This window comes from Seriola dumerili, unplaced genomic scaffold (assembly GCF_002260705.1).
Source record: "Seriola dumerili isolate Sdu_G_001 unplaced genomic scaffold, Sdu_1.0 BDQW01001124.1, whole genome shotgun sequence".
Taxonomy (NCBI): Eukaryota; Metazoa; Chordata; class Actinopteri; order Carangiformes; family Carangidae; genus Seriola; species Seriola dumerili.
In genome coordinates this window covers 1,666,595-1,693,798 of record NW_019175379.1, presented here as the reverse complement: position 1 = coordinate 1,693,798, position 27,204 = coordinate 1,666,595, and the positions used below count along the sequence as shown (strand labels likewise).

At 42.5% G+C, this 27,204-nt stretch overlaps 3 protein-coding genes across 3 annotated transcripts in view; 2 read left to right on the top strand and 1 right to left on the bottom strand.

Annotated features, from left to right (window-relative positions):
* colec12 (collectin subfamily member 12) overlaps positions 1-9,981 on the top strand; it is a 34,827-nt gene extending 24,846 nt beyond the window's left edge. The window contains exons 3-10 of the mRNA XM_022767147.1: positions 932-1,054; positions 5,612-5,698; positions 5,794-6,840; positions 7,162-7,659; positions 7,805-7,941; positions 8,099-8,208; positions 8,805-8,950; positions 9,101-9,981. Of these exons, the coding sequence (XP_022622868.1) occupies positions 932-1,054; positions 5,612-5,698; positions 5,794-6,840; positions 7,162-7,659; positions 7,805-7,941; positions 8,099-8,208; positions 8,805-8,950; positions 9,101-9,120 (2,168 nt within the window). The 3' untranslated portion in view covers positions 9,121-9,981. The remainder of the gene's footprint in view (positions 1-931; positions 1,055-5,611; positions 5,699-5,793; positions 6,841-7,161; positions 7,660-7,804; positions 7,942-8,098; positions 8,209-8,804; positions 8,951-9,100) is intronic.
* Positions 9,982-10,813: 832 nt separating this feature from the next.
* Positions 10,814-20,264, bottom strand: hacd1 (3-hydroxyacyl-CoA dehydratase 1). The gene is made up of 7 exons (XM_022767146.1): positions 19,950-20,264; positions 16,745-16,862; positions 16,570-16,588; positions 16,353-16,441; positions 16,016-16,137; positions 13,150-13,328; positions 10,814-11,666 (listed from the first exon to the last, which is right to left on the bottom strand). Exons 1-7 carry the CDS (start codon positions 20,066-20,068, stop codon positions 11,584-11,586), a joined length of 729 nt encoding a protein of 242 aa, XP_022622867.1. The 5' UTR covers positions 20,069-20,264; the 3' UTR covers positions 10,814-11,583.
* A 2,498-nt stretch (positions 20,265-22,762) lies between these two features.
* On the top strand, positions 22,763-25,665 carry LOC111237809 (transmembrane protein 236-like). Its single transcript, XM_022767047.1, has 4 exons — positions 22,763-23,034; positions 23,303-23,375; positions 24,221-24,344; positions 24,965-25,665. The coding sequence occupies exons 1-4, from the start codon at positions 22,763-22,765 to the stop codon at positions 25,663-25,665; spliced, it is 1,170 nt and encodes a 389-aa protein (XP_022622768.1).
* The last annotated feature ends 1,539 nt before the right edge of the window (positions 25,666-27,204 follow it).

Below are 27,204 nucleotides of genomic sequence, written 5' to 3'. Positions count from 1 at the left end.
CCAATCAGCACTGCATTTTTAATTTGTTCAAGAATGACCTCATAATTTAAAATGCACTTGAACTGAATGTGTGGTGAAATCTTTGGCACTAAATGGTTCCTACACTTTACAGGTTGATGTATGTTGATAACTGACTGGTTTTCTGGTGGGGTTCCTGTTCATCTGGATATGTGATAGTCATGTATTGAACTCTTTGTGTCCATGTTAGATGAGAGCTGTTCCTTTTATGTTAAAGGATATGAAAGTGAGTTTGATTCCAGGTGCATGAAAACCAAAACCCCCAAACCTTTCCACACACAGACACACACATACACACACACAGACACACTCTTCCTGCACTGACAATGAAACGCAGCTGTGTTACTGTCAGCACTCTGGATCTTGCCACTCATCTGTCATGAAAGATATCTTCAGAGAGATATATTCCACAAGTGTCCCCTAAAGCCGAGGCCTTTCATTTCAACTCCACAGTCCTGGCACTGCAAAAATAAAATCAAAAAGTGTAGATTTATAAAGATGAAACTTTTTAGGTGGCACAAAAGTACATTACATACAATTCACTTCCAGTTCTTCTTGTACAACACTCACTGGGAAGGAATAGCTGTGCACACGAGAGAGACGGCAACTGAAAAAGAGGCGGTTTGTTGAGTGAAGACTGAGTTCAGGAAAATAAGCATGTCACTGAGTGTAAACAAGTCAGTGGGGGGGGTTGTTTTTGTGTCCCCTGCCCCTTCACCACCTGGGCCCTGAGGGAACTGCTGGACCCTTTAATGTAGACTCCAGTGCTGTTTGTCCAGATGTGGGAGTCCTGGATGTGGAGAGTCCCTAGCCAACACCAAAATTCTACCCGCATGTCCTTTTTAAACCTTTCTGCTTCAGAAAACTGCATGATGTATTAAATCATGTGGTATTCTTCATTGTTTTTACACAGGGATCCAGGAGGGCACCCAGTGCACCAAGTGCAAGAATGAATGGGCGCTGAAGACCTCCATAGCTCTGCTCTATGTGCTGTGTACTCTCCTCACCATCGCTGTTGCTGTACTTGGATATAAAGGTAAAATTAAGTTCCTCTCTCACTAAACTTCACTCTATTCCTCTGTCACTCTGATACGACTGGTGAAATTGGAGGACGACAAATATTTCTAAACATCACTAAAATGATACAGTTTGTTTTTTGAAAATGTTGAAATGATTCAGGGTTCTGAGAGAGTGGGCGTCCCAGCACTTATCAGATATTTGGTTTCTCTTCATGCTGCCAAGAAATAAAAAGCTTTGCTGTTTGATCAGTTTATGAGTACAGTGAGACCTCCTGTGTTTGTGTGAGAGAAGCAGATCTTTGTCCCTTTGCGTGCCCATGAAGCATGATATCAATGATCTTTGGCGATGTTTCTTTGTCATTATTTAAGACCATAGATCAGTAATGGAAAATATGAGGAGAGAGCTGCCACACCTACTAGAAAAAAATAAATCTGATTTCCTCTCAGGAGTCACTGGTAGATGCAGATAAAGGGTCAGTTCACCCCAAAACAAACATTTTCTCACTAAGGAATAATTTTACATTTTGGAAACTACACTTAGAGGATCGATACCACTCTCATTTCTGTCTGATAAATATGAAGCTGCAGCCAGCAGCCGGTTAGCTTAGCTTACCTAGCTGTAGAGCGGACTAATTGACACTTTGGACAGAGCCAGGCTAGTTCTGTGTCCAGTCTTTATAGGTTCATATTTACATGAGAGTGGTATCAGTCCTCTCATATTAATTTGCAAAAGAGCAAATAAGCATATTTTAAGTGTCTTTTAACATAAGTGGCGATCTAGCCGTGCAAACACAGTAGTTTTGGTTTTATTTGTTCAGGTTTTGAGACGCTTGTTTCGGAGATTTCTGCTGTTACAATGGAGATGATTGGAATTTTTGTTTGCAGTGTGCAGCATTGGAAAATTACTTTTAAAGAATTCCTCAGCAGTATTTATTTTCCCATGACTCGTGGCCTCACTGTCAGCAGTTTTTATGAGGACAGTTTCTTCTGTTGAAAGTAGGTCCAATGAAAACCGTTTACAGTAATGAAATTCAATTCACCTCCTTTATATTGGGGATGGAGACAGAAATTATCTCAAACTATCTACACGTGCCAGTGGAGGTAAGTGAGAAAATATGTTTCATTGTGACATGGTTCAACACAGCCTTTCAGTTTCAGCCTCATCCGTCTATGTGTCCCCTCTCCCTGCGCTTTACTCCCTCTGCTTCCACCACACAAGCTTGTCCCAGTTTATTTTACCAACACCCCCAAAGCTCACACCAACCGGGGAAGTTCTTCAGGCTTTGTGGAGCTGAACTTCCTGGTTGGCTTTCTCGCATTTTTTCCAGGTCGTCTCTTGGAGAACTGAACTCTGAATGTTCCTGCCATAATTGTGCTAAACATTCCCATATGCGACTGCTTTTTGTCCCCCTTCTCTTCTCAGTTTGTGAAAATGACATGAAGTTAACATGTTCAGGGGTTATCTGTGTGTCTTGAGTACATTAACAATGATGTCCCCTCACTCTCTGAGCTCAGTTAGTCCCTCTTGTTCCATGCTGCATGTTTTCATGCAGGCCTAATTGATCCCAGATGAGCAGTGAGTGAACTCCATGCAACTCCAGCAGAACCCACTGAAATTGGGTTTTTACTGGCACTGAAGCGCTGCTCTGTCAAGGGAACCACAGCTCAGCCTAAACACACTCCCAGCTCCAGATGGTTATGTAGTGAGACCCAGAGTGCTCTATGCACTTAACATGTGTGCTTCTCTCTGTCCTCCATCACTGACCCAGAGAAACATCCTCTATGTGGCTCTTTTGTTTTGATGCAATTTAACCTGAGACGTTTGGCAGGGGTTCAGTGACCTCTGTCTTCTCCCTGCAGCCTGTTGTCTTGGTTGACAAGACCATAGACAATATGAGGTCATTCTCTGGGCTCTTGAGGATTTAAATCCCATTAATTTCCTCAAAAACCGTAAGAAAAGTAACTAGAACCGGACATGACCTGCACATTTTACCTCTCCTTCTGAGTGTTTTTTTTTATTTTGAAAGACTAATTCATTTTAAATAGCGTCAGTTTAAACAGTGTCATTGAAGCAAAGCGTCCTGCAGAGTTCAGCAGTGTGGCAAAGAGGAAAGGGAATGACCCTGGTTAAGTGTCTTCTGTAGATATTTTAAGTCAGAGGCAGCTAAAGAGTGAGTGGGCCGTGTCTGAGGAGGAGCTTTGCATTTAAAAAGCTTTGATTTTACATTTTTCAATTCAATTCATTCTCAGTTGAATTAAGTTTGATACCATAAACAACAAGTCATGGACTTTCCTATACAAATGAAAATGAGAATTCATGCACAATAAAATGAAACATCTCCCTGGGATTTACTAGCATATCTGTATTCTAAGATAAATAAGTGTGTACTACAGTATTTACATTTAGAAGCTGAAAATTTGGTGATTTTAACAAAGTTAAATGACAGTTATTTGTAAGCATTTCGGATATTTAGCATCAGTAAAATACCTGAAAATGTGCAGAGGTGTTTGGGGATGTTTTCTAGCCCTGGGTAGTGGCTGCAGGTACAACCACCAGCAATCAGATGCTGGAGCTATAGCCACTATGTAGCCTGAGACGAGGCAGAAAATGGTCATCCTCATCTTTAACAGTAGTATTTGTACAGTAGTTAGCTGTACATTAAGTTTTGAGATGCTTGCCTTGTGGCTCCATGAATTCTAAAACAATCAAAGCACGGAGTTTACAGCTCACTCACTTCATAACTATTTTTTACTATTTCTGACTTTATGCGTATAAGGAAGTTGGATTTTACGAGACATCCCGGACAGAGTCAACACACAGTTTCAGGAACCACCCACACAAGAGCTGGAACGAGTTCATACTGGGTACAAAACAGTTCATTTTTACAACATCTGAACCCATAATGTTTCTGCCAAAGTAACGCTTCCCTCTGCAGCCCTGTCGCAATGTCAGCTTCTTTGTATATGTGTGTTATGGTTAATTTTGCTATAGGGTGATGCAATCCTGCCTGTGTTAGTTTCAGTATCCAGGACAGTGTGTGTAAGTGTCAGTGAAATAAAACAATTTGCCATCGGTGTAGCCTGTGGACTTAAAGTCAAAGTGTTTTTTTTGTGCTCCGCAGTGTGGGACTGCACATCCTGTGTCTGGAAATATGCCCCATTTAGTTTTCTGTGTGGAATATTTCCTGTCAAACTGACCATTTTCTCTCATAACTAAAAATAATGTGGTAATATGGGGATATTTTCATAGGTACATATGGTTTTAAATCAGTTTATTTGTTCCATGAGACGCCCTTAGGTGGGTTTCTAGGACGTTGAAGAGGGTGAAGAAAGGAAACAAAAAACTGTTTTGACCATATTGGTTAAACATTCATTTTCCAATTTGAAGTTTCCCAAACATCTCACTGTCAATTATTCAGGAGGCAATTTTTCCATAATAGCAAAAGATTTCTTGTATTAGCAGTCTGGAGGCTAAAGAATGAGTCTTCTTCTGGTGAAGTCTTGGATTTAAAGGAACAGTTTCACATTTTGGGAAATATGCGCATTTGCTTTTTTTCCCCAAAAAGCAGATGAGAAGATTGATATATTGATATATACTGATTGCTATAGTCAGGGAACAAGGGGATACAGCTAGCCTGGATATGTCTGAAGGTACCGGCACCCCTAAAGCTCAGTAATTAACAAGTTATCATATCTAGATTGTTTAATTGGTTCAAAAACCAGGGTGTAAAAACATGTTACAGTTTTTTTACACAGGGTTATGTCTGGACTATTCCTTGGCTCGGAGCAGTAACTTCCTCTATGCTAAGCTAAGCTAACCGGCTGCTGGCTGTAGCATCAAATTTTGCGTACAATGATGAGTGTGGTATCGAGCTTCTCATCTAATGATGTGATCTCTGGAGGTGGAAGCCCTCTGAATGAACTGCTGACTTAGTGCACAGCTGGGATGCAGCTTCCCAGCAGAGGAGCCAATGCAGTTCCCAGTTCAAGGATGTGTCCCCCTGGCGAGGCTGGTGGTAGAAGTGGGCTGATTCCCTGGAATCCCAGACACATTCCAGAGGAAATGAACGCTGGTGTCGCCTGTGGGGGCGTGAAGAGCCTCCCTGCCACAGCGTCTGTCTCCTCTGGGTTGTCTTTTGATCCGCCTGTTTACTGAAGACACCCCCTAGGTCACTTCCTGTCTCCTAGGGCCCTCAGCAGTGTCTCCCCATGCACCTCCAACCTCAGTCTCTCTCACTGACCGCCCCACTCCATCTTTGCTGAATCAAAGTTTCTTCCTCCCTTCCCCTGTCTCTTTCTCATTGCCTACCTTTTCTGTCTCTCACCCTAAATTTAGCTGCTCCATATCTTTACGTCCGTCTCACTAGAACTAGCCTAACCAAGGAGATTATGTTAATCAATTCCACCATTATTACATGCCTACAAGATATGTAGACGCATCTCATCGGTTTCCTCTCTGATCCCTTATATATGTGATATCTGTGGTTGCAGGCAACTCTGGTCTGTTAATAAAGGACAGAGCCTGCAATGAGACTGACACTGACCTTTGTCCTCCCTGTCCTGTTTTGTTACAGTGGTGCAAAGAATTGACAGTGTCTCTGAAGGTATCGCAAACTATGGAGGAAAGATAATAGCTGTTGAGACTGATTTGAAAAAGCTACGTAAGTTTCATGCACAGTAGTTGGGTTCAAATTGAAGTAAAAGCTACAGTAAGCGGATAAAACATTTTTGTTATTGTACAAATCTCTGTCCACAGATGATCGAACAGGGGAGAAGTCAGAGAATACCACCACAGAGATCCAGACTTTTAAGAACAACATCAGGACTCTTCAGAGGCAACTGTCTGCGGTGGAGGAACGCATCCACAGCGATCAAGTTAAGCTGAGTCAGCTGCAGAGCATTGGCTCAGACATCCAGAGCAGCCAGGGCTCCATCCAGGGACTGCTGGATAGCAACAAAGCCACCTTGCGCTCTGTAAATGGCACCCTGCAGTCTTACGGCAACATCATTGAAGGTCTACAGGAAGACACAGCAAGGCTGCAGAGAGAACTCCAGCAGCAGGTGAAACTCCAGAACCAGGCGCTGATCAGTATCAGCAGCCTGGACCTCACCCAGTCCCAGCAGAGTGGCCTCATTGCTGCTCTGCAGCACTCGGTGGATGACACCAGCCAGGCCATCCAGAAAATGCACATTGACTTTCAAAACCTTGAGCAAACGACCCGACACGCACGCTCTGAAACCGAGTGGCTTATAGGTAGAGTGGAAAACTTGGAAGTCTTGGCTAGTAATGCCTCAGTTCTGGCAAACGCCAACAACATTAGCCTTGAGGATGTGGGATCACAGCTCACTTTTATGGCCAACCAGCTCCAGGACACCAGCAGCCAGGCTGATGCTCATGACCAGACCTTGCGGGAGATTACGGATCAGCAGAGGATCTTCAGCAACTTCACGTCCATCAATTTTAACCGGCTGGAGGTACGGCTGGATGAGTCGGAGCGAGACATCGACCGCGTGACGGGCAACATCAGCTTCATCACGCAGATCTTGGGTGCCATCAACCTAAACATGAACGATTTACGATTTACTTGTTCCCAGACAGTCGGCCGTCACTCAGTCTTCTTGTTAAACCTCAACAGCAGCGTGACAGATGTGAGGACAGATGCATCATATCTGAGGTCCCAGCAGGAGGTGCTGGCAGCACGTCTGGACAGGGAGGTCACCGGCCTCTCCATTGTCATGGAGGAGATGAAACTGGTGGACACAGAGCACTCACAACGATTAAGCAACTTCACTATTTTACAGGGTGAGGGATGTGTGGCTGTAAGTTAGTTGAGAAGATAGATACCACTCTCATGTCCACGGCCGTTAATGTGAAGTGAGCGCCAGCAGCCAGTTAGCTTAGCTTAGTACAAAGGCTACAAAGAGCTAGTCTACAGTGTCAGACTATTGAGCCAAGCTAATTGGCTGTTGGCTGTAGCTTCAGATTCATCCCATAGACACAGTGGTGTCACTCTTCTCATCAAACTCTCAGGAAGAAAGCTGAAATGTGTTTTTCCCAAAATGTGGCATTAAACTTTAAAAGAATACTTCACAGTTTGTTAAACTAGTATATTTTATGTTTCAGGGCCCCCTGGTCCCAGAGGGCCAAAAGGCGACAAGGGACCTCAGGGATCATCTGGTCAGCAGGGCCAAAAGGGAGAGAAAGGAGAAAAGGGTGGTCCAGGGATACGAGGGCCCAGAGGAGAGCAGGGTATTCCAGGACCACCAGGTCTGCCAGGGCTAAAGGGTCTACCAGGCGTACCTGGCAGCCCAGGGTCCAAGGGCTCCCGAGGGTCAGGAGGCAGGGCCGGACCTTCTGGAGCTAAAGGAGAGCCGGGTACTGCCGGTTTGCCGGGAAGAGACGGACAGCCTGGCCCTCAGGGGGCACAGGGCCCACCAGGTATCAGAGGCTCAGTGGGACCAGCTGGGGAGCAGGGGCCAAGGGGACTACCAGGACCAGTGGGGCCTCCGGGAGCACCAGGACCACCAGGACAACCAGGAATCCAGTTCCGTGGTCCGATGATTCCTTTGGGCCCTGTGTCTCTGCAGGATGAGGCAGTAGCTCCTACGATATGGGCCCCCGGTAAGGCTTTCCTCATTTAGTCTTATATTCTGTTTGAATATGAAATAATAATATAAAATAAAAGAAAGTGAATAAGCCTTTGATCTAGCACCACTTATAATAACGAACTTTGATTTATGTAATAAACTTGCTCGTTGTTTTGCAGGATGCCCTGTTGAGTGGGTAAATTATAGAGACAAGTGCTACTTCTTCTCCAGGAACCTGTACAGTTTTGATGATGCAAACGCATCATGCGAATCAAAGTCTGCCTCTTTGCTCATCATCAATGATATGGAGGAACAGGTGACTGACTATGATTTCATTTTTTTCCCTTAATAAAATAACGAAATCCCAGAATCTGACCTGTTTCCTGAAAGTAAAGTGTGTCATGGCTCTGTAATGTGTGAGGTAACTTCTTAGTTAATGACTCGTTGCTTTTTCTGTCCTCGTGTGACCTCAGAGATGGCTGAAGAAGCAGACATTTGGAAAGGGTTACTTCTGGATGGGTCTGACCGACAAGGAGGAGGAGAACGTGTGGCGCTGGCTGGACGGGACTGAACCTGCTTTCACGTCAGTACTGAAGCAAAAACTTCTTTCATAGGGAAGATTTTTTGTTCTCGGGGATGGAGATTTAGTTTCAGAGCAAAATCTTGCTTTCCAATAATAATAACGAGCATAGAGCACCATTAAGCTGTAGGTTTTCAGTTACATGAAATAACACAAAATAAACATTCAAATTCCTGTGAAAATCTCAACTTTCTGGTACTTTCTGATTGCATTAACTTGCATGTAAAACTCCACTTCTCAATTTCAGCTGCCTCTTCAAACAAAACAGATTCATTCGACTTTCATTTATACAAGGTCATCCAATGAGAGCAGTTCACTTTTTTGTCTCCACCAGACAACAAAAGCAAAAATCCCACATTAAGACAAACGTTAAAGCTTTACAGAACTATAAAGAGAATCCAAGTTAACCCCAATGATCTACACCTGTATGTAACTATTGCAGATAAAGGAATGGTCAATGGTGGAAATTTCTATCAAGTGATCCAGCTTCACTTTCTGCAAGTTTATTCTCTCTTATTCACTGCTGTGGTTTTCCACTACAGCCTTAGATCAGATCATGTAAATCTGATGTATGATCGCCCCCTGTTGTTTGCTTGCAGGAAGTGGAAGCCAGGTCAGCCTGACAACTGGGGCCACGGGCATGAAATAGGAGAAGACTGTGCTGGTCTCATCCACGAAGGGTTATGGAATGATTTCTTCTGTGAAGATCTCATAAGCTACATCTGTGAGAAGGACATGGAGACCTGTACGTCCATTTCTGTCTTGCTCCGCACCTGTTTTTATCTTCTTTTTCCTTTTCCGAATGCCACTGTTTTTCCTCCTGCTCTACAAATATCTCAAGAATTTTTTTTTTCCTCAGGGGTGTCCTAATGTCGCTCTGTGTCTTTTCCTGCAGCAAGATCACTTGGGTCGTAGCGAGGTCTTGAAAGCGAGCTTGCAGTGAGCAGCTAGACTTCACCCATGTGGCACTGGTCCACTGACACGGCACATGGAGAGTCCATACGGAGAGAGCAAAGGGACAAATTTGAAATGAGCCCGGGGCTGCAGCAGCAAACGTCTCTCCAATGCTGAAGAGACGCCTTTCTCCTCCAGAGTGAAGCCAGTCCGACTTTACCAGCAAGTGCAATACAGCAGGGCAACCAAAGAAGGAGGAGAATCTGTTTTTTATTTTTTAAACTACCAAATCATCCATTGATATATATATACATATATATATTATGGTTATTTGAAATACATTTTATAAAACTGTATTCCATGTGCAACTGAATATCTGAATGTATATATCATTATGCAACTATTTTATAGGAAAATATAAATTCTATGGAGCCCAATGGACTTACCGTAGTGCTTTTCATAATATGCAAGTGTCTTAAAATGAGAATAAAAGGTGCAAAATGATGCACAAAAAATGTTGCTGATATGCTATCTTTGAGGAACTGTTATCTAACCTCATGAATGTCTATATAGCATTTTCCTTTATATGAGTAGGAATAAATGAAGTACTGACACATAAATACAGGAAGAAATGTCACAATCAGCTTGAGTTTTAGTTCAAAACTTCAAGTTTACATTTAATACTCTTGTGTATGATACAGTATTTTGATTACGAGATCTATTTTTCCTTTTTTACAGACATACCTATGTTTATATATAAGAATCTGTGGATCCTACCTACAAATAGAAAATGTACCATTTTCTGCACTCAGGTATTTCCTGTTGAAAAAAAAACACTTGATTTTAAACATGAAGGAAACACTCAAAAATAAATATGTAAAACCCAAGAGATGATTGTGTTTGTTTGGCTCATTTATACATTTTACACACAAATGCATAGAAACAGATCTCGTGTCAGATGTGTGATATTTAAATTTCAGCGTAACTCGGCGTGAAGGTCATCACAAAACTCTCCACAGTATTGTAGAATTTATTTATTGACTTTGCACAAAAAAGGTATTTTCACATTTCTATTGCTCTCCTTGAAAAATAACTTTTTTTCCAGTGATTGTTTTGACATTGACTTTTATTGCTTTTTCTCCTCTTTAACCCAGAGTATAAGCAAAGCGGTCGATTGTCTTCAAATACCACGGGCTATGCAATTCATTGACTAACATTTCCTCTCATTTCATTTCACATCCTGTTTTTTCCTGCTTTAGGTCAACTCCAATCACAGTCACTCCTTCAGCTGCACAGAAGATTGAATTGATCTCACAATAGCACCTTTAGTCGGAGGGAATCTAACTACCTCTCTATCAACACGGACATCAGATTCTGTGTTAAAAAACAAACAAAATAGCGCTCACGTGAATTTGAAGTGTAGCCTCACCTACTGCGGTTTGTTACAGAAAAAGCTGCAACTTTTTTGAAGGCTCAAATAAGTTTAAGATGCAACCCCTGTAAATTAATTTGACACAGTAAACAACAAAGCAACTTTAAAGAATGCAGGAGCTGAGCCAAGCAGACAAAACGTTAAGTCTGAGCTGTGTTTGCTCTAAGTCATACAGTGTGTGCATAAATTCTCTTTTAAGAAATATGCTTACTATTTACCTGCTTATTTCACATTGCATCATTTACACATAAGGTAAAACAAACATACACAAAAGAAGCAGCATATTGTCTAAATGTAGATTTATTGTTGAGGTATGATAGAACTATGAATATTTTCTCTTGAACCTTCATTTGTACAGCCACGCTATGTTTGTATAAAATCTGTGGTGGAATACATCTTTAAAAAATAAAATAAAATAAAAATGCCAATTGTGTAGGTTTTGGGGCGATGACGTTGGGACAACTCAATAGACACAACTTACAATCTTCTTTCACATTTCTCTGGAAGCCTTTCATTTGCCTCTTTTCTCCTTCAGGGTGCAGTGTCGTGGCTCATGGTTTTTCATGATCAGCGTGTGTTTCAGGTTGCGGTGCATCAGTGCAACAAGATGCGGTAAGGCTGGTGGGTGAATAAAAGGGCTCAGGATCTCTCTCTACGCTGCGTCACAACGCCAGGCTTCTGTTTCAAGCTCCAGCAACACTGGGACTGTAAACATGTTTCCAATATTACCATTCAGATCCTGTGAGGAAAGACCTAGGATCACTTGTTTATTATTGCTGGGTACAGATGAACTCCTGTGGTTTTTGTCATTTCTTCCTCACTATCACCGCTTGTCGCTTTTTTTTTTTCTTTCTCATCAGACAGGTCGTCATCTGTGTGGCCCTTCCTGTCCTGTGCAATGAAGAATGGAACAGCTGATGGTGCTAAAGATGAGATGGAGATGGAGATGAAGATGAAGCGGAGGGGTGGGGGTGGGGATGGTGAAGGGTGTGTGTGTCGGGGGGTGGGGGGGTGCAGGCTGGCTCAAACAGAGGCATGAGGTGGTGCTTTGTCTAGTCATCTTTCTCCACTATGACCTCCCCGTGAAGCACCTTTCTCCTCTGCCGCAGCATGTGGAAGTAGAGCTGAGGAAACACTGGGGAAACAGAAAAACAAACAGGATCAGTCACATCAGTCACATTATTGCTTTACAGTAGAATCTGGAACATGATGATACTGGATATATAGTGAGGCCACATTTATACCATATATTATAATTCTATTTAATAAGCAGTGGGCCATTGTGGGCAATGTTACAAATCACTGGGCAGGTTTGTTTAATGTTGGGACTGGATTTTTGTGCCATTCTCAACTGATTTCTCCAGAAAATGTAAAATAAATTTGCAATCATCAATATGCAGCATAAACAATATAAAATGAAATAAACCATAATAGATAAACGCCCACTAACATTTTACAGCACAAAACTTGTTATGACCTGCAGGAGTTTAGTTCATTTATTTATTTATTTAATAATGACGATACAATCATGGCTGCCGGAACTACGCGAGAGCTTAATGTTTTCATCAGCCAATCAGAGGCAGTGTAGGACGGGTCATCAACATCATCCGGCTGCTGTGGCATTGATAGCTAATCGAAGGATAAAATCACAATACAGGAAAAGATTATTGCATTTTTTTTTTTTTTTTTAGGGCAAACCACCAGCTAAAGAGATCACAAATGAAGCCCAGCCCTCCCAGGAGAGCAGCTCCAACAGCATTGTTTTCGTTTGGTTGTAATTTTTCCTTGGAGACGGGAGACATGCTGGAGTATCAGCGTTAGCACCGCCACCAGGAGCTAGCCTGCTGCTAACAGGTGATTTGCTGCCCCTTCACCTTCCCGAGGAGCGAGTCTCCTGTCTCAGTTCAAGACGTCAAGATGAAGCAACATGTCTATCCAAGCTCCATCCACAAAGAAGAGCTCTGTTCACTGAAAAAGTCTGTGACTGCCCACATCCATGCCTTTATGAGAGACTTTCCCCAACACCTGAGCAAGGCTACATTTGGATTATTATAACTACTGGAGCACCTGACCTGCAGGTCAAGGTAAGTTATTTGGTTTAAACTGCCACCAAGCAGTTTAATATTCAGCTGCCAATTACTTTTAACATCACACTGATATAACTTTGTTGGAAAAAATGTGCGTATTTGGATATGTCCTTGTGTGCTGTGCGCAATGGGCTTTGGACATGTGTATTGCAATGTTATGGCATTACTGTGAGCTATTATTGTGCAACAGCATTGCTGTGTCTGTTTTATAGAGCTGGCTGCTGCTGCTTTTTTGGTGTGTGCAGTAGTATTGTTGTAGGCCTATGTTGTATTTGTATGGGTTAGGGTAAAATTCTCCTCCCACTACAGCACCCCCAACTTAAAAGGTCTTCCCGCGGCCCTGCACACAATTTAACACGAGCATGAAACTGATGTGCTGCACAGAGAGTTTATAGCTATTATTTTATATACTAGTTTATAGCTAGCCTGACTTTAAATGCCACGTGTATCCTCTAAAGAGTCGGTTTCACTTTCAGACTTCACATGCCTTTAATATGATGTGCACAGTGTGGGACTGAAAATGCTCCTTACATGGGATGTAGGACAGCATGACGATGATGAGGCAGTAGTAGTAGTCAAACGACACGTTATATTTGTTGGGAAGCCTCATGGAGTACATTCCAGATCTGCGTACAAACGGTAGAGCAGCATAAATGGTCAGCAGCTCTCCAACGACTCCCAGCGGGTACAAGATGATGAAGAGGTTGTATCTGGGAAGGAAGAGACACAGACGTCTTTAAACTCCAGCAGAGCGATATACACAGTCACACACAACTGCAACCCACACAGTCCTGCAGTAATGGTCAGAGGACGTTAACACTCGCATGCATGAAAACACACAGTGCTGCTTTAATGATAGGAGGGGAATCCAAGATGCAGGAGTGCACACTGCAACAAATGCTACCTTGGAAAAGGGAGTTCGACAATAAACACATGCTTCCCTAATCCTGCAGGGATTTTATTTTTACACATAAGCAGCCTGTGGGTCCAAGGTAAAAAAAATAAAGAACCACATGGAATATTTGGATCTTTTAGCCCATTTACTGCTATTACAAACTTAGCAGCTAGCTTGGCTCCCAAACAGCAACTGATACAAGTCATGACATAGAGATCGACAATATCTTTTGCACAACAAATACCTGTGTGCTTACTGTTGTGTGTTGTATTGTTCAAATAACCAATGAAACTGTTCAGATTAAAACACTGGCCAGGAGCCGACTCTCAGATCATAGATATTGGACCTTCCCATCACCTGAAAACCAACTGCAGCCGACAGTATTACTGTGTGGTTTATAGTGAAGAGGTGGTAAAAGGAGGAAGACACAGTAAGAGAGAATGAAGCCACTTGGCAGGTAGGGATACAGTATTTTGAGGTTAAATTGATACGGGCTGGAAAGGGAAAGGGAAAGGTAATCTCACAGATGAGGGCCCAGAGACTGATGGGGCTGAAGCAAAGTAGAATGACATTCAGGTCTTCAAAACGAAGACCAACTCTTAGATTCTACTTTTAAGCAGTTCTACTGTATTTTTTAGGGTTATTTTACATATATTGTGACCTACTGAAGCAAAACAGCTGGTCAGGAAGGATCTCTAGTACTGCTGATGGGCGATGACTGAAGCTTGGACAGAGATCTGGGGTTCCCCAGTGAAAAAGGATTTGGTTTGGCACGGTGTCGTAGTGGGCAAAGCTGCAGGATCAGGTTGTGGCTGCAACTTGTGCCTCTGACAACTGTGAGCAACTGAATCGTTGCACTAAATGGCTGATTACTACAGTGACAATGGATACATTTTGATAACTTGGCATACAGACACTGAAATGCACACACAGACGGTCTCTCAACTTGGACGACAACTAGTGCTTCATTCAAAGGCTTACAAGCATCAGTAGGCAGGAGATATTCAGCTGACAGCAAGCAGTTTTCTGTGCATGTTGGCTTTACTTTTATAGCTTGGTAAACAAATTTAGGAATTCCACATCAAATACGGTCTCATATAATTCAGAAAAGAGCTATTACGGTTAAGGAGGTTTTCTCTATGTGCAGCTAAAAATTATTCACAAACATTATCTTCTTGTCTTTCTATTGCAAAGGTCTCTCCCTGCGCAAAAGTGTGAGATCGCCTACGTCCCTTTGTGGCGACTGGAGGTCCCTCCAGTGCGATATGTGCCGTGACTCAGGGCTATAGGGATCCTGTATTTAGCCAAGACCACAGCAAAGGCTCGGGGGAGCGTCTCAGCGGATGTGAGAGAAATGTTGGGTGAACATTCCATGACCAAAACAGATGGTCTTAAAAACAGGAGCAGCTGAACATGAGCCCCCTCTCCGGGGGCCTGGCGTCTCCTCCATGCTTAAAGAAAGACGTGAAGGGTGGGGGGCAGGGAGGAGAGGGGCCAGTCAGTACACGAGATCAAAAAATCCAAAACAAAAGAGAAATTTGAACAAAACTGAACCGCCTTCGTGACGATCACATGGCTCACTGAAAAGGGGCAGAAAAATGAACAAGTCGCTGGTAGGCCTCTGACAGTGGTAACCCAGAGACAGCACAACATCTCTCCTGGTAAATGAGCTGATGTAATATGTGAACTTCACTATTTTGAAGCGAGATGGCTCTCTGGGCTGTAAGATGCCAGGCCTGTGTGTTGGACAGCTATCAATGTGTACGGCTGACGTTCCTCCCAAGGACTCCAATTTCAGCTGAGCTACTGTAGCACAGAGACACGCAAGGCCAGACTGCCACGTCACAAGCACTCTTCATACAGTAGTAAGCAGGCATTATGTTACTGTGCATCCTAGAAATGTGTTGATCATCACCACATTTCACTGACGGCCACGAGAAATGCCTCATTTTATTGTTGCCATGCGAACAATTAAGGATTTGGATTCAAAACAGCACTTTTTTCATTGCTAAAAGAATCTGTTTTTTTTTTCGTCGTTTATTTTTAATAATGCAGATGTGTGTTAGGAAAAAAACATATAACATTATAAACCATATTTCATTCTATTTTCAAGCTACAGTTAAAAAAAAAATAATAAAAGTATTGATAAAAATATCTTGAAATGATTAAATGTCAGCCTGTCCTCTAGCATCTGCTTTGCATTATCAGTATTGTCAGTGCACAATGTCAGCAGTTAGTTCACCCACCATTGACAGAGAATGGCTAATGAGGTGCTAATCAATAAACACACACATGCTCCTTCTCTCTGTGTGAGCCGGGCGATACTTAATACACACACAGGGCTGAACTACTTCCTGATGTAAAGCCGGTCTAGGCCCAGGGGGTAGGGGAAGCATGCCAGAGGTGAAATCGCCAGATCAGGCCCACATGCTCAGACACAATGTCCCGACACTGTAATGACAAATCAAGCTCATCCGCGGCCACGGCTAATGGCGTCTCCACCTGGCCCATTTGATGAAGTACGGCAGGTGGTTGAGCAGGTTGAATGTGTAGTAGGAATATCTGGTAATCTCTGTCATCGTCCACACAACCAGGAATAGGATTACGCTTTCTTCATTCTGGATCTTCATTAAAGTCAGAGGGAGGAAGAAGGAAGATGTTTACATGACAAATGCTGCTCTTACAGGTCTCGGTACCTGTGTGTGGGGTGTGTGGGAGCAGAGACGTGAATTGTTGAACACAAAACGGTGATGAAACACGACCTCGTTCGATTAGATTTTGTCCCAGAAAGCCTTGTGAGAGTAAAACTCACTGAGACACTGTTTTGCATTTGCTTTACCTGTCTGATGCCGTTGGTGATGAACCAAACCATGAAAATCCGTGAACACACTTGAACCCCGGTAACAATCACAGAAGTCCTCACGATTCCTGCAGCAGAGCAAGAGAGAAAAAAACAAAAAAAACAAAAAAAAACAATTTACAGTTGCACGTGTGTTTGCATGTGTGTGAACATTTAAATTCAAACATACAGTAAATTGAGCAAGGGCATCACATACCGATTGCACAATGTCCCACCTGTAAGAAGACATGCATAAAATGAGTTTATGTAGTTATTTTGTTTTATAATAACTTTTCTACGATCGTCAGACTTCATCTCCTCGGTAGGTGAATGAATGTTGACCATGATCTGCCAGTGTTTTCATTCTGATGCTATTCTAGTCAAAGTCTTACCTCAACTAATGCAAAGGTCTGGAAAAACTTGAGTGTCCTTGCTATACTTCTGTACAGACCCTTGTGTGTGCCTTTTTGGATGTAGAAGCGCATCATTGCAATGGCCAAAACCAGCCACCTGCAGACAAAAAGAAAACACAGTACTACATAAAGGAAGCGTTTAGTGTGAACAGTTAATTCCTCAAGGTGCTTGAAAAGACTGTGTGGGACATATTTGGCCAGAGTGTCCCAGCACTGATGCAACAGAGGCTGAAAGCTGCTTTAATGAAAGATGCGTTATTATTTAGGTTTGTGTGCACCTCTACAGTAATGACGGGATTATATCGCAGGGCCTTTACTGATATGGAAAAGGCGCATTTATGCAAAACTGATCCTAAAGCTTCCTTGTCTCACCTCTATTGCCTGGACTCGTGTCTCTATTTTTGCAGTATATGTTCAGTAAAAAAAAGACATTAAATCTGAAGATCAACAACAGATACCACCACACAATATAACGGTGATCTGTTGCTTTATTCTCTCTTGCCAAAAGGAGAGGTTTCTTCAGATCTACAAGCTGTGGTCTGATGACGTCTCCTGCATTAAATCTTGGCAAGTTTTGGTTTAGGAGACTAAAACACAGGGACAGCCGGATATTTTGTGCTGTGTCCCAGTTTAGGACATTTGGGGCAGTGTGCATCCTCATAACTTAGTATAAATAAGGAAAACAAATGTGCCATTGAAGTGCAGGTAAAGTCCCGCTCAACTAAAGATTTACTGATGATCATTTAAAAAAGCACTAACGTGACAAGACTTGATGAAGGAAGTTGGTTTTCTAATGCATCTTTAAGTAAAGGTTGAGGTGGAAAGAAAACCAGACTCAAGAGACTGACAGAAGTGTCTTTACTTCACCTTAACCAAACTATTACAGCTTCTCTCGAACATATTAGTTTAAAGTAAAATCCCTTTTCAGTACTGACTTCATCTCCTTCACTTAATCTACAGTCGAGCTGCAACTAACAATTATTTTCATCCTATTAATCTGTGGATTTCTTTTTTTTTTCAATTAAGAAAATGTCAGAAAATAAAAATTAAGAGAACCCATAGTGACATCATGAAACGACTTGTTTGCATACAGTGATATAAAACAGAGAAGAGCAGAAAATACTTGTATTTGTGAAGATGGAACCAGCACATATTTGGAATTTTCCCATAATAAATGACTTGTCAGTTTACAATATACCATGACAGATTTTAAACATGTATCATATTTTATAGCTTAAACGTTGATGTGAAAGGAGACGACTGTAGCTAACACCAGATATTAGCAAGTGCACAAATTACAGAAGCTGAACTGTCACTGAGCGTTTGGGGATGTATGGATCCTAAAAATTCACATGGCAGCAAAATTAAATACGTGGTCAACATTAAGAAAGCCTCTAAACAATTTGTGCATTACCATCAATCTGAGCCCCTGACTCAGCAATGTACAGAAACACCTTGAAAACATCCTTGATAACAAACTCCAGCCAAGAAAGATTATCTCACAGCTGTTTACACGCTCACTGGTATTAACTACTTAGTAGGTTAATGGCTGGATTGGATATATGACTGCAACTAATGATTATAATCTTCTGAGTGTTGAATATTCATCCAAAACTTTAAAATCTTTTCTTAAAACAAACTTTTATCATAGAGCTTTTCTCGGTTTTACTTAATAATATTTTATTTCTGTTTTGTTTTTGTTTTTATTTTTTTGTCCAGATTAATCAGCTCTTTATTTTTATGGTTATTGATCGCCCTCTTGCTGGTGACGCTGCCTTTGGTTTATTTGCACTATAATACTAAGACACTTTAACCCTGTTGCCTTACATGAGCTGCATGTCTTATTCTGCTGCTTTGTGTGCATGTGACAGTGATGGGTAGTCAAACAAAAAAATATCATCTTTGCTTTTGTATAAATTGAAACAACAAACTGAATCCTGTGTTTCGGTATGATGGATGATATATCATGAATATTATGTTCACTGCCTAATATTGTACAGCTGTAGCAATATTATCGCCTCAGTGTTAACGCACATGATAACCTTTACAGTATTTTTACTTAAGGTTAATAAAGTTTTTACTTAAGGTTAATAAAGTTTGTCTCACACAGCTGCAACAATTAGTCCATCATTTTTTTTATCCACAGACTGATCATTTAATCTGCAACTATTTATATAATCGATCAACTGTTTTAGTAATTTTGCACTCAGAAACTTAAATACTTCCTTCAGCTTCTCCTAAAGATGCTGATGTTCACTGTCTTACATCATCAACTAAATGTCAACAAAGTAACACACCTGAAGACGTCACCTCGGACTATAATGATGTTATTATAGACAAGACGATTAACCGAAAGAAATCATCAACAGATTACTCCATAATTAAAATAAAAGTTAATTGTCGAATACTGTAAAGGCCTATGTGTATCTGTGATGAATGGCATCGACAGTTTATCACACTCTCACAGACGCATCGTGTCATAATGAGTGAAGTATTGTATATATTGGTCGAGATTAAGCTGTAAATAAAGGTGTAGTCAATGCTGACGCACTGAGCCAAACTGGAGGCGCGTTTAGTCCTTATTGATCCAGTGAGAGCCACTTGCTGACCTGACAGCTCTGTTGTCTTTTCTCTACACGAGTGATATGAGCAGACAAGTGCTGATTCTCGTCTGTTTTATCTATAAACACGATACAAAAAATAAAAAAAATCTCTTTACAATCCACAAACGTAATGTTGTTATTGAAAAATCTGCCCAACGAGCATTTCACTGTCCCAGTCCTGAGCTCCAGTGTCAGCGCACTCCGGCTATACTTATCACTGCAACTGTCGGAAGCACTGTGGGCCTTGACGCTGACACCATGCAGTCAGCCCTATTTGGACACGGCTGCAGCGCCAGTCTTTCACTTTAACCAAACGCCATTCATTCATTTTCTACCTCTCAGATAAACACCGCTTACATTTGTATTTATTTATTTTTTTTAACTATCAAACTGTTCTCCCTGGTTTTTTCCAACTCCGGTGTCACGGTGCGCCGCTAAATGCAGCGAGCTGAACAGGCACTTTCGACTTGACACAGACACACAGTCCTATAAACAGCAACACACGCTTACAGTTTTCAGGGAGCGGCGAACTTATAAGCTTTTCTTATTAATAGGCGACAGGGGCGGAATAACGCACGTACCCGGCGGTCATGGCGATGTTGTAGAAAGTGAGCCATGCGGTAGCGAGGGCGCTTTTCGTTTTCTTCTTGTTGTTGTTTTCCTTCTCCTCAACCGCGCCGTCCTCCTCGCTGGACGCCATGGTACCGGGGGCAGGGTGGGGAAGTCAGGAAGGGAGCTGACAGCTGGGGCTGGTTGGGAGGGGAGCAGCAGGGTCATCCATCCATCTATCCGCCCACGGATCCCCCCTCTCTCGCGGGACTAGTGCTGCAACAAGTGCGTGGCCTGCCGGTGGATCTGGTGAAATAAAAGTCCCTTTGTGATATAAGACTTTAAACCCGTGTCAGTGTTATTACAGGGGCGTATCTACAAATTGTGGATCCCTTGAGATAATACAACCCCAAACATACTGGAAGTGGACTCTCCTACAGAAGCCCATGGCTGCCCATAATTACAAAATATTATCAAATTATTTTTCTCATGGGAGACCGGACTCTCCCTCGAGTTACATTCACACAACTAGAACTAAAAAGAATAGATAGGCTGAGGGTTCAAGGGCAGGCTGTCATATTGTGTCCATTGAGGTGTGGAAATAATAAATTGGATTTTGATGGTTCACATTCATGCACCGAAATAATCCACACTTATTTTAAGTTTGCTGAAACAGATGAATAACTTTTGTTGTTCCCATTTTAACCTGCTCATAACTGAGTAACATTTTATTTATACGGTTGTATAAATATATATGTATATATACAAACATATTAGATATTATTAAGTGTATGTATTTTAAACTGCAGAGGGGCCTGGAGTCAGAGCCTTGCTTTAGTACGACTATCTCTATCGTAACCATCAATTCCATCACTGTTTTGGCCACGTATTATTCTTTTCTTTTCTATTCTTTTCTTTTTCTTTTTGTCTGACATTTACTGACTTGGCAGAGGCTTTTATCCAAAGCGACTTACAAGTGAGGGACATCATTAGTGCTACTGCTTCAGTGCAGTAGGAAACCTTGGCGTAAGTACTAAGTACTGCATCTGTTTAATAAGTGCGAGCCAGGAAATCAAGGAAAGAAGTGCATCGAAAGTGAATACTAAGTGCTAGTTAGGCGTATTAGGGTGTTAAAGGTGTCAGGAGAGGAGGCGCCCGCAGAAGAGATGAGTCTTCAAGAGATTCTTGAGGGTACAGAGGGACGCCCCAGCTCTGACAGCATCCTGTAGCTTGTTCCACCGTCAGGGAATCACAGATGAGAACAGTATGTACTGTGATTGTCCTTGTCTGCAGGGATGGCAATGCCAGACCCAGAAGTTTCTCTGAAGTCAAGCATTGGTGACTTGAATTTGAATTTTTCAGGGCGGGTGCGTAGCGGAGTGACATGTGCCTTTTTAGGCTGATCGAAGACCAGACAGGCTGCTGCATTCTGGACCATCTGCAAGAGTTTCACTGTGCATTAATGGAGGCCTGCCAGGAGAGCACTACAGCGGTCAAGGCGAGAGATAACCATGACCCAGACCAAGAGCTGGGTGACCTACGTAGTCAGGTAAGGCCTGATTTTTCTTATGTTGTATAGTGCAAAGCGGCACGACCGGGAGACGCATGCAACAAGGTCAGAGAAGAACAGCTAGGCATCAAACATGACACCCAGGTTTCTTGCGACCTTGACATAAAACCTCTCTTGGCCTGGGTACGCTGGTCTTGGGACTCAAATCTCTAGGACCACAACTCCAGTAGAGTGGCTGTAGTCCTAGTACTGAGGGGCAGACAAGAGGGGTAATGTTTATACACAGGTATCAATCTACACTGGTCTGAGATCTGACTCTTATGGAAGCACTGCCTGAGAAACTGAATCAACGCAGCATCTAAAATTAGCTCTTCTAATGGCACCATGTAGAAATGTGTGTAAACTAAAGACAGCACCAAATATAGTCCAGACGACATAATCCTGATCCAGTTACTTGATCAAGTGTTCAGGTGTCTGAGCTCAGCAGCATTTTCACATCATTAGCTTCAATGTGCGTGAACACAAAGGGACGTAGCAGGAAACTGTTGGCGAATTGTGTCTGAACTAAAGAGAGCACTGATGAAACCATTTGATCCCTCGTTGCTCGTTGTGGCTTGTACTTTTGGCCTTTTGAGGAAAAAGGGCCCATGTCACTCTTATTATTATGACATGACAAGCCTTCCTCAATTTATCTGAATTTGAAGAGGCAAAGCTGTGATATTAAGCCACAGATATATTTCTGACATTTGTGACATCACTGAGCTTGTGGCATTTTACACTTGTAAACTTTTGCCACTAGATGGCGACGTATAAATGTGAGAAGAGCCACAAGTGCCTTTAGGTTTCCTTGTGATGTGTGTGTCTTGGGGTCGCAGCCTCAAGCCTCTGGATGATGCTTTGAACGTGGCTGTTATCAAGTCCACGTTTGTTTCCCGGTTTTTTTGGAAACATGTTCAGGTCACATGTGTTTTATACGTTTAGAACGATGGAGGCCGTCTGCTGATGAGATTTCAACTTCAAAATTAAGGGCTGAAGTGTCATTTTCAAGATGCCTGTAGCACATACATATCCTTCGACAACCTTTGTTTATATCCTGTATATAAAGAGAGTAAAGGGCCAGTCACATCATCGTCACACCAAAGTACACAAAGCCTAGTGCAGTGTAAGCAGTTGGGTGAGCAGAGAGCCAGGGCTGTGGTGTGTGGAAAATGCTAGTGGAGGCAGACAATGCACTGGTCCGAGGCCTGACCAGCCCTCAGAGGGACAGGGGTCGCCTCACTGCGACAACAGCCCCCGTCTCCCTCCCTTCTTTTTCTTTTTTTGAACTGCTACAGCATGGGCTCGGGGAGGACGCTGAAGTTCGCCCTGTGCGAGGTGCTGCAGTTTGCAGGCCTGTGTGTGCCCCTCTTCATCGTCATGCAGAGGTTTGCCGTCATCGTAGCAAAGGTGAAAACCTCAGCGCAGCCTCCTGGCGACGGCGGCACAGCCTACTGGTTGATCGTGGCCTCCTCCGTTGCCTATGTCACCTCAACTGCCCTGCTGGTCTGGGTACCCCTGAAGTACATGGTCTTCATGAAAAAGAAGTTTCTCATTGGGAGAAAGAAGTGGTGAGTTTCTTCTGCCTTTGCCCTGATGTCAGGGGCCTGAGGAGCCAGAAATGGAGGTCCAGCTCTGTTTGTTGCTGTGTATGGTCAGGAACTAGGATCCCAGTGCAGCACTGACTGAGACCTGACCAGCTGGTTTGAGTCTGAACAGGCCTGTAGCTGGTTCGGACTGCACTTGGCTGGTGAATATCATGATTTAGCAAGTCCTGCAACTGCCTTTGTCTTCCTTCCTTACTTTTTTTGTCTTTCCCTTCCTTTGTCTTTGTATCAGGAGGCCTGTGGCCCTCGTATATGTGATCCTGTCCACATTACCCTGCTTTGCCTTTCTCATCGCCAGCTCTGAGGTACATGTTGTGGATTGTTTGTCATTTGTTTTATTACATTACTTCATCTGTATTCTGATCATGCATTTTCTTATCTCCTCATTTCACTATATTTGCTATAAGAGTCTATAATTGACCGCAACATTTACTGTAATTATTTAGGCCCTTTGCAGTTACTATGGATGGTCGTGTTTATCATCCTGAGAAGTTGCATGAACCTTAAAAAAAAAAAAAAAACCTGCTACAACTTTACATTTGAGATAAAGTTTTGTAGATGAGTGGAATCACAGTGTCAGGCCTCTGCAGCTGTTATAAAGGTGATGATTTGTGGGGAACATTTTGGTTCTCCAGGGGGGAAATATCCAGCTATATGGATAAGGAGCCACTGATAAGCAGCTTGGTTCCTCTTCCTGTCCAAGCTGCCCTTGTCAAATCATCTGTCCATGAGGCACATTTTCACTTCCTTGCTGGCTGCAGCCGAGCTTCTTTGCTGTTTCATGTGGTCCTTTCTGAAGCCCAGCCTGACCTCATGGCCCTTGCTTATCTGGTGTCTTTTACATAAGGGCCATAAATTCTACTTAGACAACCAGCTTGTCTGCTTTGTTCTGTGTCCTGTTGGAATGAAGTCCCAACTCAGGAAAATACCAAAGCTGCAAGTGATTTTAACCCAGAAACCCAGAACTAGAGGAGGTCACAAGTGTAGAGAGTTCGATGTAAAGGCATGGTGCAAAGGACCATTATTATTATTATTATTGTTTGTAGGCAAACAGATAAGTTTTATATTTACTGGAAGTGAGTAGATAATTACATTAAATGTTCTGGTCAAGATGTTTGTTCTACTAATCATTTTCTGGTTGGTTGCTCAGGTTCAGATAAATAACAACATGAAAGATGATACGTTCACGGAGCTCCCTGTATCACTAGTCCTCTTCTCTCTCATCTGTATTGACGTTGTGGAGAGGATACGCCACTGCAGACTGACTGGCCAGGGTGAGCGCAGCTCTCTGAACACATTACACAAATCACTCGCTGCCGGCTATAGATCCTGAACTTTCCTCTGCCCAACTATAGATATAGTGATTCCAGCCTGGCTTTACATTGCAGGCAGGCAGCTTGGAGGCAACAAATACAGCGAACAGTTCTTTATATTGTTTATCCGGAATATTTTGGAAACACGATTGAAGTTCTTATTCTTTGGCTCTGTGCCCACAGTTACAGTTAAAAAAAAGATACTACTGTAACAGAAGGAATGAGTAAGAAGGAAATTGCTTAACCCAGACTTCTTGTAAAACAGTGAAGACGTGACGAAAAGGTTTTTCCAAAGAAAAGCATCAAGGCGGTTTGAGTAGACTGACGTTTTTATGAAGTTGCTTGGAAAAACCACTGATATTTGTTTCATGGAGCCGAGGTTCCAACTAGATAATATTTTTAATTTTCATGATAAGATTTGGTAGTGGCCTGTTGTAACCCTATCATGCTGTTTTCTCACCAGCACAACATGAAGATAAGCAACATCAGTAAATGTAATTTCAGGCTTGTTTTGCTCTGTATAATCTCATTCGACTAGACTTGAGTCTGGAAAATCATTCATCATCTTTTTGTCTCTCCAGCTAATGACATGGAGAGAGATGCTGACATCCCCTCCACTGTCCTCACACATGTGGAACAGGTAACTCCAGTAGCACCTGTCACTCCAGCTGTGCCAGGGCCAGCTGCGCCCGGGCAAGGTGCTCCCACTCCTGCGCAACCAGGGGCAAGCCAGCCCAATGACAGGAACCAGAATGGAGCAGGGGGGGCTCGACCAGAGACCAACGGGACTGTCCCCGGGATACCAGGTAATCCTGGGAGACCATTTAGTATCTCTGGGTTGAGCTCTCGATCAGTGAGCACCACAGCGTACCACATATCTCCATACGCCTACACGGGTCCGCTGAGATTCCTGTGTGCTAGCGACGCCCGAGCAGACGTGTTTGTGGACAGCTTTATGTTCTGGATGGATACGGTGGAGATGGTGCGGGTGGCAGGACATCCCCTGGTCTACTACTCAGGCTGGGTGTTCCCCATCTATATCTTCAGCTACCTGTCCTGCCTGCGTGTGGTGGTCATGCCCCACAGCCCCCTGCTTTCCTCACTTGGAGTAGTTCTGCAGGACTTGCCCTTTTTCTTTGTGCGCGTTGGCCTCATTGCCTTCTTTGGCTTCGTCACACCCCTCCTCTATCTGATGAAGAACCTGTTGGTGTGCCTGGCCTTCGTCTATTTCAACTTCATGACCAAGCTGAGGGTCTTCAACACAGAGAGGATGTTCTTTTAAGACCAACACTTCAAGCAAAGACAGTGCAACATTACGACATATAGCAGGAGCAATAGATCTGTCAGGATCTGTAGGATGACTTGATATGATAGGGGCGCCAGCACCAGCATTTTGGAAATTCATACCTAGCCAAATGAAGTGTTGGAGAGAAAATACTCTGTAGACTAAACCGTCTCATCTCGGTTCGTCCTTTTTGCAGTCTACGACGGCTACGATGGGCCATACCTTCGTAGACCGCTTCCGCCGAAGGATGCGGCCCCTGAATTGCCCCTCTAAAACTCATTTGTGGCAGTTAGAAGTTTGTGATGCTACACTGACTTGTTTACAAAGTTGATTTTCTAGCTAAGACATTTCTTAACTGTGACGTTATACTACTTCGCAGCTTGAAACAAACTTAATAATGGATCTAAGAATAGCTGGTGCAACCAAACCAAAAGTATGATTTTGGGTATGCAACACAGATGAAACATTTTTTTTGATCAAATGCATGATGGTACTTTTCACAGGCCAAAAGGGAGCTCTTAGGCAATGTTTTCCCATAAAGGACATTGTGTCAAATGACTGTTGCGTTATGTATTATTTACCTTTTTGTTGAAACGTACTTTTTTTACCCCTCAAAACCCTTCACCCTCACCACGAATGACACTTTGGGAATGTACCTGTAATGTCACTTGAGATTTTTTTGGGAGACTTTTTTTCTACCATCATAAAGTGCAGTGAATATGTAAAAGCATAAATCCATGTTGTTTATATTAGGTTTTTCTTTGCTAAGTTACATTTTAAAAAGGAAAACAAAGTGTGAGTTTGTATCATTGATACATATATTTTGGTAAGGTTAATAAAGATAATTATTCAAATATGTTTTAAGTTTTATTTGTGTGATTTTTATCATGTATGCAGAAGGTACTGACATGAACTGAAGGTAGATACAGTGTATGTTTTCGATGCCCATTTAAACCTTTTACACTGGAATTTGGCCAATTTCTTCACAGTAAGTCCTCAAGAGAAAAGGTTTCCTGTCATTATGCTGCAAAACATTCTCGCACCTTCCCTTCCTGGAATCCTGCAGCAACATGGAAATTATCATTTTCACTGACAGTGGCAAAGGATATATTATTTATTGCTGGGCTGTTGTATTGGATTGCATTAAATTGGACATGTGTTGATGATATTATGTCCAATTTCTAGTAAACGGTGGTTCCACCAATATTTAATTGTGTATTTGGACTGATTCCTAATGTGTACTATAATGTCTCAAGCCCTGACATTCAGCCCTCTTGGAAAACAGTTCAACTAGGCAAGTCATGCATTTTTCACTATTACATATCTGTGTGTGTTTTCTGTCTTCTACAAGCTTTGGTGTTTATCCTGAAGGAATAGTTCAACATTTTGATGTTTCACCTTGTTTCCAGTCTTTATGCAAATATCTGTTTTACTTTGACAAGTCAACTGCAAAGCATTCAGAGAGCACAAACATGTGCTATGGCTGCAGAATATGTATCAAATCATGTTCATGTGTGATAATATTGGGGCTGCAAA